General features: G+C 37.3%; 3 protein-coding genes across 5 annotated transcripts in view; 2 read left to right on the top strand and 1 right to left on the bottom strand.

Annotated features, from left to right (window-relative positions):
* Positions 1–9,558, top strand: part of LOC128242818 (copine-3-like) — a 34,690-nt gene extending 25,132 nt beyond the window's left edge. For 2 of the 3 annotated variants that reach the window (XM_052960162.1, XM_052960161.1), the window contains exons 9-15: positions 792–872; positions 1,544–1,603; positions 2,626–2,759; positions 3,680–3,786; positions 4,876–5,018; positions 6,045–6,296; positions 7,389–9,558. In XM_052960162.1, the coding sequence (XP_052816122.1) occupies positions 792–872; positions 1,544–1,603; positions 2,626–2,759; positions 3,680–3,786; positions 4,876–5,018; positions 6,045–6,296; positions 7,389–7,505 (894 nt within the window). In that variant the 3' untranslated portion in view covers positions 7,506–9,558. The remainder of the gene's footprint in view (positions 1–791; positions 873–1,543; positions 1,604–2,625; positions 2,760–3,679; positions 3,787–4,875; positions 5,019–6,044; positions 6,297–7,388) is intronic. The other variant, XM_052960163.1, reaches the window with a different exon arrangement.
* A 2,326-nt stretch (positions 9,559–11,884) lies between these two features.
* LOC128244353 (ileal sodium/bile acid cotransporter-like) lies at positions 11,885–14,235 on the bottom strand. Its single transcript, XM_052962367.1, has 3 exons — positions 13,678–14,235; positions 12,838–13,009; positions 11,885–12,504 (listed from the first exon to the last, which is right to left on the bottom strand). The coding sequence occupies exons 1-3, from the start codon at positions 14,233–14,235 to the stop codon at positions 11,885–11,887; spliced, it is 1,350 nt and encodes a 449-aa protein (XP_052818327.1).
* Positions 14,236–14,940: 705 nt separating this feature from the next.
* LOC128243615 (ileal sodium/bile acid cotransporter-like) lies at positions 14,941–21,020 on the top strand. Its single transcript, XM_052961488.1, has 4 exons — positions 14,941–15,184; positions 16,790–17,497; positions 18,076–18,250; positions 19,193–21,020. The coding sequence occupies exons 1-4, from the start codon at positions 15,026–15,028 to the stop codon at positions 19,855–19,857; spliced, it is 1,707 nt and encodes a 568-aa protein (XP_052817448.1). The 5' UTR covers positions 14,941–15,025; the 3' UTR covers positions 19,858–21,020.
* Positions 21,021–21,221: the final 201 nt, after the last annotated feature.

Here is a 21,221-nt window from a genome sequence, read left to right as displayed (position 1 = left end):
GTTTGCGTATACTGTAGCCAATAAAAATGAGGTACAATGTTATTGAAAAGATGATCAGAAAATTTCACCCATCATTTAAGCATAAACAATTTTACTGAACTGAAACAGTTTGGTATTAAAACAAGTCACTGTTTAAAACCCTCATTCTTAACATGAGAGTGGTCTTGCATGAACGATTTCCACATCTCACTTCTGAGGTCATGGGTTTGAGCCCCGACTAGGCCATGTTTTCTCCCCCCCCCCCCTCTCTAAATGGATATCCAGGGGTTTCATTAAGAATAAGAGTACGAGCTTCCTTACCATCAATTTTTGGTTTTCACTCAAATGTGGAAATTTCTGGAATACTGCAATTTGTTCCACTATTTTTCAATTTTTGTGTTAAAAATGAAATAATTTGGAACTATTACTTTCCAATTTAATATATCCAGTATTATATAAGTTACTTCAAGACTGATTGAAAATGTCACCATAAAAGAAACATTGACACTACGTAGGTTAAGATATTTTGAACTTCCAAGCCTTCAACTATTCTCTAAAAATATGAAAGTTTTTGTAATTCTAAGGCATCAACTTTTAGCCAATTTCTAGGGAGTCATACACTTCAAAACTTCCTTTAACAGAAGCCCTGGATATCTGTAATGGTTTCTACACAGGAAAAAAGTATTGACAGTTATTTATGATATATCATGTAAACCTCTAGCTGTCTTAACAGTCCAGCTAAAATAAAGTGGGATGAACTAATCTAAAACACTAATCTTGCAATTAACTTCTTGTTTCTATTTTCTTTTCAGTTTCCGGCAGTCAACGAACACAAGAAAGCAAAGAAGAAAAAGTATGAGAACTCCGGATATGTGGTTGTTGAGTCATTTCAAGTAAGTCTGAATAATTTATGTTTAACTTTTTTTTGAAAAAAATAAAGTCAGGTACAGTCAAACCTGGTTGTAAGGCCACCTGTCTTAAGCAGCCAATTTGACCTTTTCCCAAAGGTGGCCACGTAAAACAGGTTTGACTATATTCTCATATTCTTGGTGTCTGGGTTGTTGAATTAATGATGCAACATCTTTAATCTTGGCTATACAGTCCAACCCTGCCAGCTTTAACTCCCAGGGACTGGCCAAAATACCTTAAGCCTTGGAAAATATGAGCCAAGGTGTAATGCTTACCCTCAGTATATAGAAATCGGTCTTTTAAATCAAGTTGGAGCCTATGATGAATTTGAGCCATGCAAGTTGGAGCCAACGGGGTTCGAATATATCTTAAAACCTTAAGGATATTCACCTGAAACTTGGTACACATGTTGCAAGAGAAAATTTGCATGTGTAGCAAAGCCCAAAAACACTGGCTGTAGTATGTCTGAATTATTCCGAATTAGATTCGATAAAGACAATTAACAAACAAAATGAGGGAGAATAAAATTTGTGAGCAAAAAGGCAACATTTTATGTGACAGAAAGAGACAGTTTTATTTATTTTCCATCTTTCTATAATCTGCCTATGAAATTGTTCTTGTTGAAGCACTCGAGTAAGTCCTTGAATATTTCTAGGTGAAGCAGGTACCTTCATTCCTGGAATTCATCTATGGAGGGATGCAGATTAACTTCACAGTAAGTGTTTACTTTGTAATGTTTATGCTGAAAACTTTATGTTTTACGCAACCTATTTATAGTAGACCTTGATTGAAGTACTATTCCATGTGTATAGGGCAGGGCTGGTATTCATAACACATCTTCAATCATTTCCTTACTTAAGTCACTTTCTTATTTTAAGCATCTCACTAGTCATATAGTTCTTCCTAGCCCTGCAGGGCCAGTTTTAAGATCTTATGATAAGTCGTTTTATAACTTATTTTCTTACTAATTAACCCACTTTGTTGGATGTGATTGCATGACAATTTCTAAAATATTTTATTTTCATTGACTACCGTATTCAAAATACACAATTTATTTTTAATTTGGCAATAGAAAATTAGGATTAGTTTGATGCAGTAGGTCTATGATTAGAATGAGTGGTGCATGTTGACAAGTCAGAGAAACCAATTCCACGTTCACCTCATCCTTTGGCTGAATCCCTCTTGAAGCACTGGTTTCTAAGCCAAGTTAACTACATGTACATCACAATTGATGAATAGGCTTATAAGTAATTTATTTGCATTCGAAAAGGTAAATAAAAAGCCCAACTATTATCCCTACTTTTTGCTCTTAATACCCCTATTTTACCCTACTTATTCAAATAATTCCTCCTACTTTTATCCCTACTATTTTGTTATTGGTCACTTGAAAGCCTGTCGCTTAAAAACTTGAACTCAATTTATTTAAAAATGTATTCATTGTAACAAAGAACAACTCCTACATGCATAATATATTTTATATTTTTAATAAAATTAATATATTTAAAACAAAATGGCTACCATTTCAGAACATACAGCGGCTAGCTGATATAGATATTGGCACTGATATAGAGGAGGCGTTTGTATTACTGGATGAGGCAAATGCTGTGTATAAGGGCTTAAAATTAATACATGTAGTTATTTAATTATGTCAAATATTAACTAAAGTGACCAATTAAACATTACAGAAGTACATATGTATATGTCCAATGTGAAATTGTTATAAAAAATCATTTGCAGGTAGGGGTAGACTTCACGGGTTCCAATGGGGACCCCCGTCAGCCCAACTCTCTCCATTACATCAACCCCTACCAGCCAAATGAGTACCAACAAGCAATCCAGGCAGTAGGATCTGTGTGTCAGGACTATGACACGTAAGTACAAGAGGGCTTTAGTATCTAGGTAGGGGTAGACTTCACGGGATCCAATGGGGACCCCCGTCAGCCCAACTCTCTACATTACATCAACCCCTACCAGCCCAATGAGTACCAACAAGCCATCCAGGCAGTAGGATCTGTGTGTCAGGACTATGACACGTAAGTACAAGAGGGCTTTAGTATCTAGGTAGGGGTAGACTTCATGGGATCCAATGGGGACCCCCGTCAGCCCAACTCTCTACATTACATCAACCCCTACCAGCCTAATGAGTACCAACAAGCCATCCAGGCAGTAGGATTTGTGTGTCAGGACTATGACACGTCATTACATTGTGTCATTATACACCATGGCCTAAACTAACAAGATGTTATAAAATGTTTTTCACATTGAGTAAAAATATTGTAAAACAGTATTGGCATCTGCCTGTAGTGCATGTGTTGTGCGTTAACTCATGTATATTTCTTGAGATGGAATTTGGCTTTGTTATTTTAGGTGCCAAATGACACAGGCTGACAAAATTACTTGTCCAGTATAGAACCTTTTGCTTCAAAGCTGCACTCTCACAGATTGCCCGCTATAATAAGGCTGACTAAAGAATTAGATTAGATCATATTTCTTCATATTTATTGTTGTAAATTGATGTTTGTGGCTAAAAGCATTGCTAAGGCTTTAAGAAAATTGAAGTTTTCAGCCATTTTCAAACAATTAAGATATGTTCTATTGTGTGTCATCTTAATTTAACTTTGGCATTAATGAGATCAAAACTAAATAAAATGTCAAAACTGTTTATCTGTGGGAGTACATCTTTAAAACCTGGTATCAAATTAAAATAATTGGGCAAGATAACTAACATTATTTGGATCTATGTGTTCCTGTTTAGTTGCGTAATTAAATTAATTCATTTGTATCATTTCAGAGACAAACTGTTTCCAGCCCTGGGATTCGGGGCCAAGCTTCCCCCATATAAAGATGTCTCCATGGAGTTTGCCATCAACTTTAATCCACAGAACCCATTCTGTGCAGGTGAATAGTTTTAAGAACTAACTTACAAGAGATGAATCTTGTCTTTTTTTGGTAGAAAAGAGCTCCGAAGTATATTGTCATAGCGTTTTTGTTGTCATCTGTCATCTTTCCCTGCAAAAACATTGACTTTGGCTATAAACCCTGAATAAAAAACTAAAAACTTTGACCTTGATCACAAAACCATAACTGAAAAGCAAACTTTGACCTTGATCACAAAACCATAACTGAAAAGCAAACTTTGACCTTGATCACAAAACCAAAACTGAAAAGCAAACTTTGACCTTGATCACAAAACCATGACTGAAAAGCAAACTTTGACCTTGATCACAAAACCATAACTGAAAAGCAAACTTTGACCTTGATCACAAAACCATAACTGAAAAGCAAACTTTGACCTTGATCACAAAACCATAACTGAAAAGCAAACTTTGACCTTGATCACAAAACCATAACTAAAAAGCAAACTTTGACCATAATCCCTGAGCCCCATAACTAATTTTGATATCCATAGGAAACTACATATGTTACCAGCGACAATTCACACATGTGTAGCAAGGCAAATATCCCAGTCTTCTCACTATTGTTGAGTTATGCCCATGATCTGATGATCTGAAAAACGTTGGGAAAAACATTTACCTTGGCTTTGACACAAAAACCTTTAAAGACATATCCATTAATACAGTGGTCGAAATTAGCACAAGCCCGCAAGCCCTGCACTGGTTAAAATGTCTTTCGGGCTTGCTCAAATTCTAAATTCTATATAGCAGGGCTTGTTAAAAAATTTGATGCCAAACAATAGTAGAAGAATTTGGGCTTGTTCATCCAAAAGTAAAATTTCAATGACTGTTTTGATCATTGAAGTAAATTGAGTTAACACGATAATGCATTAAATTAAAAAAACAAAACACCTATATTGTGGGCCATGCCAAAGCATGATAAGGCATATTATTTTCCCTAGAGAAAGATGAAACATAGCAATAATCCATTTTGAAATTATCCAATCGATTATTGGGGTGTTCAATCATAAATGATGATTTTTTTACAAAACTTGATCATTTTATTATCCCTAAACATTACTGTACTGTCCAGGTATTGACGGCATCCTGGCGGCATATTCTGCCTGTATACAGCAAGTACAGCTATGGGGTCCCACTAATGCGGCCCCAATCATCCATCATGTTGCCCGATTTGCCGCGGCAGCCCAGCAGGAGGAGCCAACAAAAGGGGCACATGTAAGATATAAACATGTTTTAATCCTAGTCTGATGCTAAACAAAAACAGCTGCCAATTGAATTAAAGTTGCCTAAATTTAACCATGGGTATAGTTGTGCAGTGAATAACTTGACCAAAGTGGTCAACTTATCCAAGACATTTATCTTTTCCGGTTTAAAACTCAAAAACTAAGCCATCAGGATCTACTACTTAGATATCTTTAACTTAATGAAAACAACCCACAATGCACTGGAAAATATGACATTTATGTAAAAATCACTAAATTTTGAGCTTGTCAGGTGGGTTAACGTGAAGGTGTGAAACTGGTGGTTTCCCATCACTAATTTGAATTACATGTAGGAATGATCTTTAGTGATTAAGTTTGATATGATGAAAGCTGAGTGATTTGTTGGTCAAGGTCACTGTTACTGAAAATAGAAGAGTAGTCTCATCTTAATAAGTTGTCAAGGAAAAATGTAATGTATAAAGGCTAAAATAAATGTTTAGTGAGGACACTTGGTATGTAATAAGCTAAATCAAGTGGAGCCATTTGTTGGTATTGCATTTTGTGTTAGTAAGGTCATAACAAGTCATTGCTGCTAAAACCAAAAAGCTGTTTCTGCTCATTTACATAAGAAAGGTATGACACAAAGATTGTAACGATACATAGTGATAAAATGTCGTTCAGTATGAAGCCGAGCTGTTAAAGATATTTAAATGAAATTGGGTACACATTTCGCCAGAGACAATACAGACAGGTACAGCAAGGCCAATTTTTTAAAGAATTGTCATGCACAAGTTTTTACTTGTGGCCAAAGCTTAAAAATCATTAAAGAATTTAGTAGTAACTTGGCTTACATGTACATTGTCACAGCACATTTCAAGCAAGTCCTGTAACCTACTTGAAAACTTATTGAGTAATGCCGCTTGATGAACAGAAAAATGACCAACCGTTGGCATCTGCTTGCCATGCTAGTGTTTAAGGCTTGGACTATTATATGTTGTCCAGTTTCTGGCTTACATTAAGTGTTATCCAATTTTTTCAGGCCTACTACATTCTCCTGATGTTGACAGATGGAGTATTGTCTGACTTTGATGACACAATCAAGGCCGTAGTGGAAGCTTCAGGACTGCCCATGTCATTAATCATAGTTGGTGTGGGGGATGCCGACTTCAGCGAGATGAATACTCTCGACGGCGATGATGGGGTCCTTAAGGACAGGAGTGGGCGGCCAATCATGCGAGATATCGTGCAGTTTGTTCCCTTCAGAGACTTCCGTAGAGTAAGTGATCCGATTGTAAGTGCAGTTGAACGATATGGTTTGTATGAAGATATAGCCCCATTAAACCCATATACTGGAGCTAACCTTGGCATGCATCCCGTCTTCTTACTCTGGTAATGGTATAAAGTTACACAGGCTGGAAAAAGGTTGTCTTTTGATTCTCATTACAAAAACATTTGACTGGTGCGTGGAATTTTTTTTGCTTTAATCATTAAAATCTTATGCTTACCTTTGTGCATCATTTCCCGAAATTTTGACTGCTAATTGCCATAGGCTATTTTCTTTTCATGATTGTGGTTAGGTTTTTCGAACAATAAAAAGCAGGGATGACAATGTTAAAAGATTTTTTTTCTGGCCTAAGATTGCACATTGATTATAACTTATGCCTTATAGAACATAGCCAAGACTAACATTGGGTAGATGTGTATAGTATTAACTTGCACGTAGATGACCTCACGTCAAAATGCTGCTTTTTTCCAGATTAGAAATTTTACATCACTAAAATCATAAGGCAAGCAACATCTTATTGCAAAATGCTTAATAGAAAAATAATAAGAAAATGGTGTGGTATCATGTGATCAAAATGACAAGCAATGATTGGACATCCCATGGAGAAACAGAAATGCTGAACTTTCATAAATTGTAACATTGGCATTTTGTCAACAAACACTGGGTAATCAATTAAATTACGAAGAAAATACAAAAAGAATGGCTAATAAAAAGTTTTGATTTTGTATCTTCTTCATTTTGACGTGAAGACATCAATATGGAATTTATATCTCTCACAATGACAAAAAGCTTGTTTTTGATCCATTATTAAAAAGCCATAATTTTTCTATGCAATTTGTACATCTATTTGCTTTTGTTTGAATTGAATATAGATATACAGATAAGTTGTAGTTTATTATCATAATAATATTTAAAATACAGTATGAAGTAAAGATAACAAAATATTGATGATTGTATAAGTATTTGCTACTAAGAAGTTTGCAAAATTGTCTAGAGCCTTAAAGCCCTTACAAAGTAAATGGGGTTTTTTCATGAAAGTGATAAACACATGTTAGGATACTTGCACAAGTTCAAAGATCATGTTTTATATTGTTTCAGGCAACTGCAGCAGAGCTGGCAAAACATGTGTTGGCGGAGGTTCCTCAACAAGTTACGCAATACTACGCCATGCGGGGCCTCACACCAAAACCACGCCCCCAGCAACAGGCCCCATAGAGACGGTTGTTGTTATTTCAGGGCTGTTTAGAGGGAACAAATTAAATCGAGATGTGATCGAAATGAGCACAAGCCAACGAGTCCTGCAGTGAGCACTGGTCAAATGAAATCATCAGATACCCCGAATATACTACTAAACTATGCTTCGTTATGTACCGTGGGCCAAATTGGCTAGGAAATATCTCATAATCATGAATAATTCTTGAGGAAGTTTTATTGGTTCCACAAGGTACCAGATGCTTTCCTGTTGAAAAACATTCTGGTGAACGCTGAAAATGAATCCGGTAAGCCTCTACAGTTCAAAAATGTTTGTCAGCAGTCTTGACCACACGGCCATGGAGGCTACTGACATTAATGCGTTATTGAAGAATATTTAATTCAAATTCATGGGAAGAAGAGTTGTCTCCCCTGCCTCATGCTTATTCATCAATATGAGATTTTGTCAGTCAATTATCCCTTGGTATTAATGAGGTATAAGGTCATAGTGTAGTGTGGCTGCTAAAAATACCAGTAGTCAAATGCTTGCCAGTCTTATTATTAATATGAATTCCACATAGCTAACTTTTGCATGCTTTTTACATTGTTTAAATTATGTGATTTTGTGCTTTTTGATCAAAATGTAATTTCAATGACTTTCAGTTATGTTGGACTTGACACAATTGTGCAACTGTGTTGTCCTTATCGCAAAAAATATTTGCGTCTTAGTTTAATAATGTGATTGGTTATAGATAAAACCTATATACATGTATGCATTAATAATTACCTTTGGTATGAGGAAATTAATACTCGTCATTTCTATTGCTTTTTTTCAGCTCTCTTTTTGATAGCTGTGAGCGATTGATCTGTTGTTCTTATTTAAAGTGCTACTGGTGTTCGCAAATTGGTTTTGTCAATATATTATTATGTGATGTTTGTTATATTATACTTGTTACATCTTTATAATCGTAATAAGGTTCATATGGAAATACATCATAGTGAGATATGACGTAAACGTTTGAAAAAGGGACGTAGATGACTTTTGTTAGACGCCACGAAATGACAATAAAGTATGAGGGACAGGTTTTTTGGCAGTTTTTTGTGTGTAGTTTTCTTATGATTAATTTTCTACATGCAAATTAAAATTAAATATTGTTTTTACTTTACATTAATGTATTCTAATGTTTTTATAACTGGCACATTGCAATACGAAATAGATTTACTGTTTATTGGTCATATAAAAATGTTAGTATTTTGAATAGATCCAATGTTTCTTTCTATTAGTAGAATAAGTCAGTTATATAGGAAATTGTTAATTATTAAATGTAATGTCCTGTCCGATAACTTATCTGCCCTTAAATTACACTTCATCCGGGAGATTTATTCATACACATGTATTACAAACATCAATTTGGACTGATAAACCTTTAACTACTTACTAAATAATTCATTTATGGAAAATATGAATTACTGATAACAAGATTGTAACCATGTATTTAATAGCTGAAAGCGCAAAAAACATTAAATGATTGGTGAATGCTAAAAGATTTTCAGTAGTCTACTATAGTCTCATAAGGTAAAAATAACGTGTTTTATGCTCATTTCTTTCAAATTAAACTCGGTATCCTTCATAAGAACAATTGTTTTTTACATTTATTCATCCTTTTTGAAATATTAAAACAACATTATTAATAGTGGTAAATCTCATCTGGGAGTAAGAGTGCATCTTTAAATATTCACTTTCATTCCTTTAATTGCTTTCAGTAATTAGATATTAGTTTATTTCAGAGGGGGCAGTTTTGAAAAGAAGAGATAAAATACTTTTAGGAATATAATAAAAAAATGAAAATTCTATCTGCTCATAACTGGCACCTATGGTTTAGCCTTGTTCTATTTGACATAATGAATAACGGACTTACATATTTTCTTAAGTTTAAATATTTTTACGATCATAGTTTAATGTTTAATCTTTCTTCATTTGTATTATAATTATTTAGCAATACTAATTATATAGTGTCAATGTTAGTTTCTTTATATACAGGTTTCTTGTGGTTTATAAAATTATGTACACCTCTTAGTCCTTTTTATTTATTATTTATTCTTTTGCAAAGTAATCTTCAGATCTTTACAGTTCTCGCTGCACAAATATGCGTAATATTGGCATTTATATTTTAATATGTTCTGAGCTTTTTAGGACTCATTTCAAATAATATAATATTTAATAAAATTAGAAAAAAAGAAGACTAATTTTGTGTAATAATTTCAGCTTACATCCTCACCGTGGTGGAGATCGAACCCACATCCTCTTGGGTGAAAGCAAAAACCTGAATCACTAGACCACTCACACCCTGAGGGGGATTAAACTCACAACCTATTGTTTAAGAGGCAGATACCTATACCATTTGGACCCCCTCACCCTCAGGTAATTAACCCTTAAGAGGTTGTGGGTTAAATCCTCACCAGGGTAAGAGTGGTATAGGTCTTTCACCAAAGAGGTTGATGGTTTAATTTTCACCAGGGTTAGAGTGGTCTTGTAGTATAGGAATATGCCTCTCACCCAAGAGGTTGTGAGTTTAATTCTCAACAGAATAGTGCTCTAGTGGTATAACTATTTGCCTCTCACCCAAGAAGTTGTCTTATTTTTATCGAAAACAACCTTAGATGTATGCCGGTACATCAGTTGAAGTAGGTCGTAAAATTTTGAATTATATCATTAATTAAATGTACTGTTTTTGCTTGTATTTGTTGATCTTAGTTTAAATTGATTGCCAGTGGAGTGTTTTATTGCAAAAAAAGTTTCCCAAGAGTTAAGTCATTAAGTTTAACTGTTAAATTAAATAACTACGTGATCTACTTGCAGCGGACTTAAAGGGGCTGTCTCACGTATGATCAAAAAGCGAACAAAAATGCATTGAAACTTACTAACTGAAGTACCACATAGTTTACAAATTATTTAAGTTCAGCAATTATTTCGTATTTTTCCATTAAAAAGGTTACTAGGTATGTCTACCTGGTAGAATTCATTCCTTATGCGTGATTGGCTAGTCGGTGTTATCACGTGATATTACCGAGGTAGGTGTATAGCTTACTTATATGTCATCCGTTTAGAATAAGCCTTTGTAGCTCAGTGAGTAAGACGCTGGACTGCAATTTTGGCGACGCGGGTATCGAACCCGGTCTCCGACACATTCTTTTTTTACATTTTGGTACTTTTTTTACAATTATGATAACAAAGCGTAACACATTCTATGAGATAATTGTTCTGAGATTCGTTACAGAAAAAAACTTTTTTTGCGCCAATCTGTGACACAGTCCCTTTAAAGTGTACCGATTTACAAGGTAAACCGTATATATTAATCCGAGGTTGTTTTCAATAAAAATGTCCGAGGAGCTCCGAATGACATTCAGGAAGAGCTAAAATAAACAATACAACATGTATGCCAGACCCGATGATGGTTGACCTTAAGTTAGGGGTAATGATGAAGTTAGAGGTATGCACATGGGTCTTGCACCTGACACGTCGTCTTTATGTTCTGAAAATATGTGCAAAGTGATCTTAAAATATCTTCGTGCATGACCAAGTGCCCGGTCAAAACCATCTACAGTCAAAACTCGTTGCCTCGATATCCCAGGGGCCGGCCATAGTACTTCAAGCCTCGCCAATATCGAGCGGGAATCGTTCCTTTACATCAAGTCCGAACCATCGAGGAAATCGAGCAAAACGATATCGAGCCAACGGGTTTCGACTGTATACCCTAGAGGCCGACCCAGGATTCGATGTGAGAGGGGGTATAACTTATGGGCGTAACCCTTTGAATTGCGCCTCTTCCCCAGAACTGAATTTTATTTGGTTTAAAGTGTTGGCATTGGGTTTTTGGGGACACTCCAACACCTTTTTTACAATTTCTAGTCCGAAATGGTGCATTTAGGGCGTATATAATTACTTATTGTATCCCACATTGAAATAAACTTGTCCCCGCCCCCGAAATCCACAAATGCTTTGTACATATATGAAGCATTCCATAATAATTTAACTCTTTGTGTCACTTTGTACTTTTTGGTAGGCCGTGGATCTTGCATGCGACACATGGCTTAATGTACCGAACAAATCCGCATATTACTTTCAAAATCCGTCTTTGCATAACGGTATGTACGCGGATCTATCTCTATCTTTGTCCATATATGCAGAATACCATGATGATTAAACTCTTAGTATGAATTTGAAAATTAAAGTAGAGACGCTGATCTTGCACGTGACACATGGCATTTATGTACCAAGTAATTTTAAAATCTCTCACAGTATGACAATGTTACAGTCCGTACACGGAAGACCGGACGGACAATGCGATTTAAATACACAGCTATAGCGCTTCTTCAGCGTTTTTCACACTATTCTTGTAGGTTCACTCGTCATCATGGTCGTCATTTGTATTGTGATTATCGTCTTTTAAGCTTTCGTTGTCTTTTGTCTTTACGGTTTTATATTTCTGGCAGCATTTCCCTCGTATCAAGTACACCACGGCGCCGAAAAGGGGTGGTATAGGGGAGAACACTTCCGCTGCGATCGGCGCCACCGACGACAAATCCCCGACGGGTGGGGGTAGGGTGTTGTACAATAAAATGATGGCAATTCCGGTATTTTGCATCCCGGTTTCTATGGCAATGGTTTTTATTTGTTCCATAGACTGTCCACATAGATATGCGACACACCCACCAAGTATGAACCCAATATACGGCAATGCGCACCCGGTTATGATAACCGTCACGTTAAAAAGTTTTAAAAGATACAGACTGGAATACACACCCGTGCCAATTAAAATCAACGCTAGAATAGTTAATATCCAAGTCATCATTTTCTCCAGCCTGTCCACAACTTTGGGGAACTTGTACTGAATGAAGAGCCCCACAGACAGGGGGAGAATGATAACTGAGAGGGCGACGAGGATGTCTACATATGGGATGGAGATGTCCCAATTCTGGTAGAACATGCCGCCTACCGTGTACAGCCATAGCGGCATCATCCCTGAAATAAAGAATATTTTCTCTGAAGTTCTAAGGACCTTTTTATTATCAACATTATCATCGTCGTCGGCATCATCATCATCATCATCTTCATCATCATCGTCGTCGTAGTAGTCGTCTATCTATCTTGTCATCCACACCATCATCATCATCATCATCATCATCATCATCATCGTCATCACCACCACCACCACCACCACCACAACCACCACCATCATTACTACCACATCTGATTGGTTAAGTGGTGTCTGATTACTGATTTGAATAGATTTTTGGGTTGGTATGCATTTTTATTCAAAAATGTAGGTGCTACTCGCCGATACGTGTTTCTCACCTAAAGCGCAGACAGTGCTTATGGTTGTCATGGTAACTGAGAGGGCAAGGTCACCGTGTAGTAAGTATGAGTAGATATTGCTGGCACCGCCTCCCGGACAGATTCCCGCTGTAAAGATCCCCAGCGCCGCCAGAGAGTCCACGGCCACCGCCCTCGCCAGGCCGTATGCTATCTGAAATAATAAATCACAATACTTGAAAACACATAAGGCAAGGTCGTTACGAAGAAAGAATGAGTCACTGAGATGTAACTTATGCATATACCCGCTGTAAAGATAGGAGCCACAAGGAAGATCGCGGCAACCACCCTCCCTAGACTGTAGTATATCTGCAACGATACACCAAAGCTGTCAGATGTGATGATTTCGTTTAGTATATTTTCTTTTGAATTCAGATTTGAAAACCGTTCCGCTCAGTAATCGCCAATACAGGTCACATTCTGGTGATGTGATGGCAACGTATGTATTTCAGTTTTGTACTTATGGGTTTATGTTTATAGTAGCTGCCTTTTCCATGTAAAATGAGTTCTGTCATGAAACAAATATGAATAATACGTCAAAAACATTTACCAGCGGCCAACCGTTATGACCAAAGACTGAATTATATTTGTATACAATGGCATGCAACATTACATGGTAACAGATAGTAAAACTTGAAAGAAAGTCAAGTGAAAAACGTAATAACTTATGGATATAGGGACTGTGTGTGTTGAATAAAATACACAAGATCCACCCCCACCCCAGCTCCAAAGTTTCGTCCCCGAGATTGCGCACCTCTGACGCCATATCCTGGATCAGCTTAATGTTAACTTGAATCGTGACAGCACATGAGTATGACCTACCAATGGCATACCGGCGTATTGGCATGCCAGACCAAGGAATACAGGTAGCGGCTTTTTCAACGTTTTCCTGATGACGTCAACGTCCAACTGGGTCCCAAACGTCAACATCTCCGCGATCTCTAGAACGTACACCGTCACCATGAATATGACATCAATAATTTGCAAGTCCCGTATTACGTATATCTCCAAATACGAGCGCAGTTCGAGTCCATCTTCATTAAAAGGCCGTGTGGAATTTGCAGATGTGTCATTAATCGCTTCTGACAAACTAATATCAATGTCTATATCCGTTATTCCAATTTTATCAGAATATAAAGTTAGCTTGACGTCCACGTTTTCTACGTTAATGTCCGTATAATCCAAACTGGCGTTGAAAATAGGGTCACGTTGTTGATTGCCCGATAGGTTTTCACCGTCATCATTGCATCTACCAGCTTGAAGAACACGTATATCTTTAATAAGGCTCTCATCATCTTTGGTGCTTATTTCAACAACATAATCATGTCCAGCATTGCAATAAAATGAAACATTCAACTGGACAATGTTTTCTTCAGCCATAAACACATACAGCTTGTTGTCTTTCAATGCATCACTGTTGATAGATAGCTGATTGAAATATGGGACAGACGATGCATTGCTTTTTTCAACAATTCCACAAACAACTTCTTTCTTACAACACAACAAGAGTAAAAAAGTTACTGTCCAACAATGAGGAGAATATATTGTAAACATACTGCTACTAGTCCTGAGAGTTATTTTGAATTACCAGTATTTGAACCATGTGGTCATTTGGACCGCGTCACTCGCATGACCTAACAGTGTAGGCTAAACTGAATTAAGTGATTTACCGTAAGAGTTTACATAGTTTACTATTGCTTTATACTACATTTTAATAGTGTTTACAGTGTCTACTCTGCTATCAATAGATTAAGCTCCGAGACTATGAACCCAGAGGTTTACAAAGTTTTAGCAGTTGAACATTATCAGAAGTGAACACATTTGAACTTTTATTATTAGTTTTAAATCAAAGTTCCACGTAGGCTAAAAAGGTCAAATGATAACAGCATTCAATTTTCCTTACGATTGTGCAAACACTTTTGATACATTAGTACATGCTATTGTAAAAAAAATATGCTGTGATAGAAGTTTAAGACTATCAATTTCGTACTGAAGTAAAGTTACCTAGGTTAAAAGGTAGTATCCTGTATTAACTTTCAATGGAATTGAGTATTCTATTGTGGGTTATTAGACTGTGAAATTCACATAATATTTTGAGATGAATTTTACAGTGTACTGAAAGTGAGGCAGGTTAAGGATTTCTTTACTGAAACAGACCCACGCAAAATTGATGAAAATGGAGAGGCGACCGTGTGTGAAAATGTTTGTTGGACTATTGATCATATTGATTCAAGTGGTGGGTCAAGGTTACTGTGAGGAAGGGAGCAACGCACGGCCCACTATCGCCACCATCTACTCCCCGTACTTCCGGTCGAACAGCTTGTTTCAGGTAAGTGAACGGTTTGGATAGATCATTGACATTTATTTATTCACCGAGTTCTTAATTAAAGCTGCACTCTCACAGATTGACAGTTTTGACTTTTCATAATTTTTGTTTCTGAATCAGCTGATTTGGGTATCATGGCCTTCAATTCAGTTACATAAAATAACTCACAACAGAACAGATCCTCATTGTTTGGAAAGCTGCCGAAAAGCTCATTTTTCCTAAGGTCGCTGTAACCCTTTTAGCCATACACATTAATGTTGGAACGTAAATATGAAAAAAATAATGCAATCTTACATCATTTTCCCCAGATATTTATGCATAAATTAACTCATTTCAAGACAAAAAATAAAGAAGTTGTCAAAACTATCTGCAGCTTTAATTAACCTTTACTAAAAATCTTGCTTAAAACAGTCTTTTATTAGCACATGGATTAATATTTAGTGTTTAAGTATTACGTTTGCCTTCGTTTAACAGAAAGAAGAACTGTTTTCGACTAATTATACACTTATAAAAAGCGAGACACTGCTTGTATATCCTTAAACAACTCGATGCAAATAGTTAAATCAATATGTACACATGATTTGTGATCCATTTCATATTTTGACGGTTAAAATATTGCAGTTATCAGTTCCATTTTTTTCACAATCTCTATGTACAGTATATTTTTCTAACAATGAATTAATTAGCCAAGAACAAAAAAAAACATCAACGATTGTGTCTTGAAGGAGGTTTTAATTCGTTGACCGTCGGAAACACAATTGATAATGCACCAGTCATTTGTAACCACGCCCCCCGCCCTCCCCCCCAGGTCCGGGAAATAGCGGGGACTTTGACTTTCGGTCCAGACAACCCCGGGTAAAATCCCCGCCCTGCGGGGACGAACTGGTGGTAAAATCCCCGCCAAATGCCACCGCACACAAGGGACCCTAGGTAAGGCCCATTTCTCGCTATATTTTGCGCGAAGACAAAACCACCGCATTCACCCGGCACTGCGGGACCACCTGAAAGGTAAAAACACGGCCCATTTCCCCGGCTATCACCGGTATACCCCCGGACCTGGGGGGGGGGGGGGCGTGGTTACAATTGACTGGTGCATAACCTGCAGCTCTAGACAAGGTTCACCTAAGCGGATTGTTACGGAATGCCGTTAGCGCCATCGCCTATGAAAGTGTTGATTTGAAACGCGATACTCGATAGAACGATGATGAAAACGCGAAATCACGAAACTACGTTGGTGAAAACGCGACAGTATGATGGTGAAAACGCGACAGTTTATCGCATTATCATCATCGTATTGTCGTATTATCGCGTTTTCGTTATCGTACTGTCGCGTTTTCATCATCGTACTGTCGCGTTTTCACCAACGTAGTTTCGTGATTTCGCGTTTTCATCATCATACTATCGAGTAACGCGTTTTAAATCAACACTTTCATAGGCGATGGCCCTAACGGCATTCCGTAGATCATGGGTTCGACAAGAGACATGACAATTGATAGTAAGGACATATGTTCAGTTCTGGTTTTACCAAGGAAACGGACTGGGCTTTACTCATTATCAGGTTTATTACAGATGTGTTGTCAATTGTGTTAAATAAATAAACCGTTGCAGGTACGCCCGGTCAAGGTCAACGCCCCAGAAGGAAATACGCTGTTAGCTTTCTTCATGGACAAGTCAAGTCACCTCCAGTCGAAAATCGAAGTCATGATGGACACAGATTTTACGGCGACGTTTGATTTCGTCGTTGTTTGTGTCAAACCTGACGTCACTCTTATTATTGACGTCACCGCTGAAGGGCTAGAGAGCATTAAACTCACTGGAGCTACCCAGTTCTCTATATCATGCAGTAACGTGACTGGACAAGAATTGTTTGATCCGTTAATGTTACAACGACAAAAATCACCAGACCCCATACTTCAACGTAACGTGTTTGTTGCTGAACGTCAAATTGACGTCAAACTTATAAGTGGTTTAATTGGCTTTGGAAAGTTACGCTTTCAGATATACAAAGTTTCAAATGGTTCAATGGACGAGATATTTGACTTCGATCATCACCAAAATGCTACCAATATGGACCAAGAAAATCGAACGTTGATTTTAAGCGAAGACAATACATATGAATCATTGATGTATGATATCACGGTTGTAAGGAAAGTACGACCGGTTGACAGAATATTTCGAGTGTGTATTTACTGTGTGCAGATATTTGTAGCGACTGGATTCGGAGCGAAGCTAAATCTGGACGTTGTGAAAAAAAACGTTATGAAGCCCGTGGCCGTCAGCATTGGTCTGGCGTCACAGTACATTGTAATGCCACTGGTACGTTATACATGAAATAAGCTAAGTTTGTATCTATTCATTGAAACGTCGTAAGTGTTAGTTACAACCTTTTATTTTATTTTTTTGCCATCGACGAACATTGCACCGTCTCGGACGTGGCCTAATGGTTAAGGCGTCCGCCTTCGGAGCGGGGGATGTCAAGGTTTCGATCCCTGGCCGCGTCATACCGAAATATGTTAAACGTTGGTACACGTAGCTCCCTTGCCTCGCCCTCGATATTAAAAGGGTAGTGGTTGGAAAAGTGGTGTACTCAGTACTGGTTTAACCCAGAAAAGTTGTAACCCGTGTATCGGTGCTTTACACTGAGCACGTAAAAGAAAAAGAAGGGTATCTTCGAAAAAAGCTAGGGTATCGCACGCGGACTTCCTTGTATCCCACCACTATCTTTTCCGCGTGCTTCCCTATAACCTTTAACGCATTTGTTCTTTTGGAAAAAACCCACTTATCTTTAATAAGAAGTAAAACCTGTAACGTATGTGTTATTTTTGACCCCAACCCCCACCCGCCCCACTGATCTTTAATTAAAAGTATGACCTGTAACATATGTGTTTTTCCAGATTGCCTTCACGGTTGCCAAATCAGTTCGCATAGACGAGACGGTGATCGCCCTCGGGATATTCGTGGCGGGCTGCTGTCCCGGGGGAGGGGCGAGCAACATGTACTCCTACCTGCTCCACGGTGACCTTGACCTCTCAATCACCATGACAGCGCTCAGCACGGTGCTAGCACTTGGTTCGTATTTTTATGATCAGCACATATCAACACCTTAAATGATAAAGTTTATCTTTCCATCCACGCGTTCATTTTCCATGTATGCTATGTTTACGCCACTGGATGAGTAGTGAATCAGTAAAAACATTATGATTAAGAACCTTTTTATGACTCCATCATAATCCACCAGTCTTTTAGTGAATAACTAGTTTAAACAGAGAAAATTTAGAATTAAACATGAAATCAAAATAGGAAGCAGTCGTTTTCCGCATATTGTACATATATTAAAGCTGCACTCTCACAGATTGAACGTTTTGACAACTTTTTTTATTTTTTGTCTTGGAACGAGCCATTTTTTTGCGAAAATCCATGAAAACCAGTCATATAAGACTGCTAACAAAAAATTTAAAAAAACAAGTTAAACCGTTAATAACGGTTTAAGCCATAAAACATTAATATTTGAACGGAAATATGAAAATCTACGATCTGATCTTTTGTCAGCAATCTTATATCATTGGATTGCAGATATCAACGCAAAAATTTGTTCTTTCCAAGACAAAAAATAAAAAAGTTGTAAAAATGGTATATCTGTGAGAGTGCATCTTTAAAGTGTTTTTTTTTTACTAGTTGCTAGACAATTACATTGAAAGTCCCATCACATGGTTATAAAGTGCTTAGAAAAGAGCTTTCAAGACCTCCTTACACTTAAACTAGATATACAGAATTTTCAGAATTGGGCTGTCATCATCGGCCTACCTCACTACCTCACTACCTCATTATTATACATTTAAGTGTTGTTGTTTGCTAGTTGCTAGACAATTGTATTAAAAGTCCAATCAAATTGTTATAAAGTGCTTAGAAAAGAACTTCAAAGACGTCCTTACATTACGTCCTAAATATATAGAATTTTCAGAATTGGGCTGTAATCATCTACCTCACTACCTCATTATCATACATTTTCAGGGATGCTCCCTCTATGGTTGTACACTCTGGGGTCGGTGTTCCTGACCGGAAGTGACCTCCAAATCCCCTTCGAGATGGTGGCCGTCTCACTCTCCATTCTTATTACACCACTGTTGTTCGGAATCTTCCTCCGCCAGAAGTTTCCCCGTGTCGCCGACAATCTTCAGAAAGCTCTCAAGCCCGTCATAATCATTATGTCATTAATTCTTCTCGTCGTCGGCATCTACTCCAATCTTTACATATTTCGCATGTTCAAACCCAACATTTTACTTGCGGGCCTACTTTTGCCCTATGTTGGATATTTGTGTGGCGCCATTTTTGCGCTGATATGCAGACAGCCTTGGACCCGAATTAAGACTATTGCCATAGAAACGGGAATGCAAAACACCAATATTGCCTATATTTTGCTCACTACTTCGTTCGAGGCGCCTTTAGGTGATATTGCGGCGGTGGCGCCCGTTGCCTCCGCGGTTATGACGCCTCTTCCGTTGTTCCTGATAACAATTTTCTACCTGTTATATCAGCGCTTTTGTAAAAAGCAGGATGAAACTAAAGATCCAGTCGAAGGAAATGTCGAAGACGAAGCGGCAGAAAAACTGACTGCTCATCTTACTGAAAAGCCGGTTGAAACAGAGAATGGTTTAGATAAGGCTTCACCGGTTTAAATATATACTATTTTAACGAAATATGCAAACGAAATATGTTCATGTAAAAGATGTATATGGACGGTTTACAATGTCAGAAATCGGTACATTTTGCAAGTAGATCGAGTAGTAATTTCAGCATGAGCAGTTAAACATAATTACTCAACTCTTGGGAATCTTAATTATGTTTACAATAATACACTAGCAATCAATTTAAACTTACATCTACAAATACTAGCTTAAACACTACATTTATTTGATAATATGATTCAAAATTTTACGAACTACTTCTACTGATGATGGCCGAGGCGTTCCGAATGGCGGATCTTTAAATAACCGCGAACGTCTTTTAATGATAAAGCCTAGTACTTAATCATTGTGTATCAGCCACTTAGTTGAAGGTAGTATTCTATATGCCACATCGGGTCAACTACTAACCTCGTAACGTACAAAACCATTCGGAACTACTCGGCCATTTTTATCGAAAACAACCTCGGATGTATGCCGGTACATCAGTAGAAGTAGTTCGTATTTTTTTAAATTATATCATTAATTAAATATAGTGTTTTAGAGTTGTATTTATTGATTGACAGTGAAGTGTTTTATTGCAAACATAATTCAAATTCCCAAGATTTAAGTCATAAAGTTCAACTGCTAAATAAAGTTACTACGCGATCTACTTGCAGCGGACTTAAACGTACCGCTTTTTGAGTATGTAAACCGTCCAAATTCATCCGATGTTGTTTTCGATAAAAATGGCTAAGGAGTTCCGAATGATACAAAACAAGTGGTAACCATTGATCAATTTATGGGAAATGCATTCATTTCGTATTAATCGGAATCGGAAAATAAACGCCATTTAAGAACTATTTTAAGATAAGTGACACTAATATATATGGAAAAAATATGGAGTCAATGGCTTCGCGTGATTCATGTTGGACGCGTGATATCATAACTAAATATAAATATAAAATACATTATTTTTATTAATTCGATTGAAAATACAAACCTTCATGTACAGTTCAGAGGCGGATCAAGGATTTGACGTTAGAGGGTTCGTTACGTAGGGACGTAAGCTTTTGACAAGCACCCTTCCTAAGAACCGAAATTTACATGGTTCAAAGTGTTGGCAGGGGTGTTTTGAGTCACCCCCAAGGAAAACTTAAATAAATTCTAGTCCGAAATGGTGCATTTTGGGCGTATTTGTCACCATTTATTCCTACAGTCGATCCCCGTTGACTCGTATTCACAGGGACCGGCGAAAATACCTCGAGCCTCCGAAAGTCCGAGCCCAGCGGGAATTCTTATCTTCAGTATTAAGAAATCGACCCTGCACATAAGGAAATTGGCTTAAGTTATGAAATGAAATAAGATGCCTAAAACTA

This window comes from Mya arenaria, chromosome 8, assembly GCF_026914265.1.
Source record: "Mya arenaria isolate MELC-2E11 chromosome 8, ASM2691426v1".
Lineage (NCBI taxonomy): Eukaryota > Metazoa > Mollusca > Bivalvia > Myida > Myidae > Mya > Mya arenaria.
This window is presented reverse-complemented; position numbering and strand designations above follow the sequence as displayed.

What these genes read in the sequence shown, in the direction of transcription:
- LOC128244353 (XM_052962367.1), bottom strand. Translation starts at nt 14,235, where the DNA reads ATGGCTGAAGAAAACATTGTCCAGTTGAATGTTTCATTTTATTGCAAT. An exon ending in AATACGCCGGTATGCCATTG is followed by an intron (nt 13,010 to 13,677) that starts GTAGGTCATACT and finishes TTATTATTTCAG; the next exon opens with ATAGCATACGGCCTGGCGAG. An exon ending in AAGCACTGTCTGCGCTTTAG is followed by an intron (nt 12,505 to 12,837) that starts GTGAGAAACACG and finishes TCTTTATTTCAG; the next exon opens with GGATGATGCCGCTATGGCTG.
- LOC128243615 (XM_052961488.1), top strand. Translation starts at nt 15,026, where the DNA reads ATGAAAATGGAGAGGCGACCGTGTGTGAAAATGTTTGTTGGACTATTG. An exon ending in AGTACATTGTAATGCCACTG is followed by an intron (nt 17,498 to 18,075) that starts GTACGTTATACA and finishes GTGTTTTTCCAG; the next exon opens with ATTGCCTTCACGGTTGCCAA. An exon ending in CAGCACGGTGCTAGCACTTG is followed by an intron (nt 18,251 to 19,192) that starts GTTCGTATTTTT and finishes ATACATTTTCAG; the next exon opens with GGATGCTCCCTCTATGGTTG.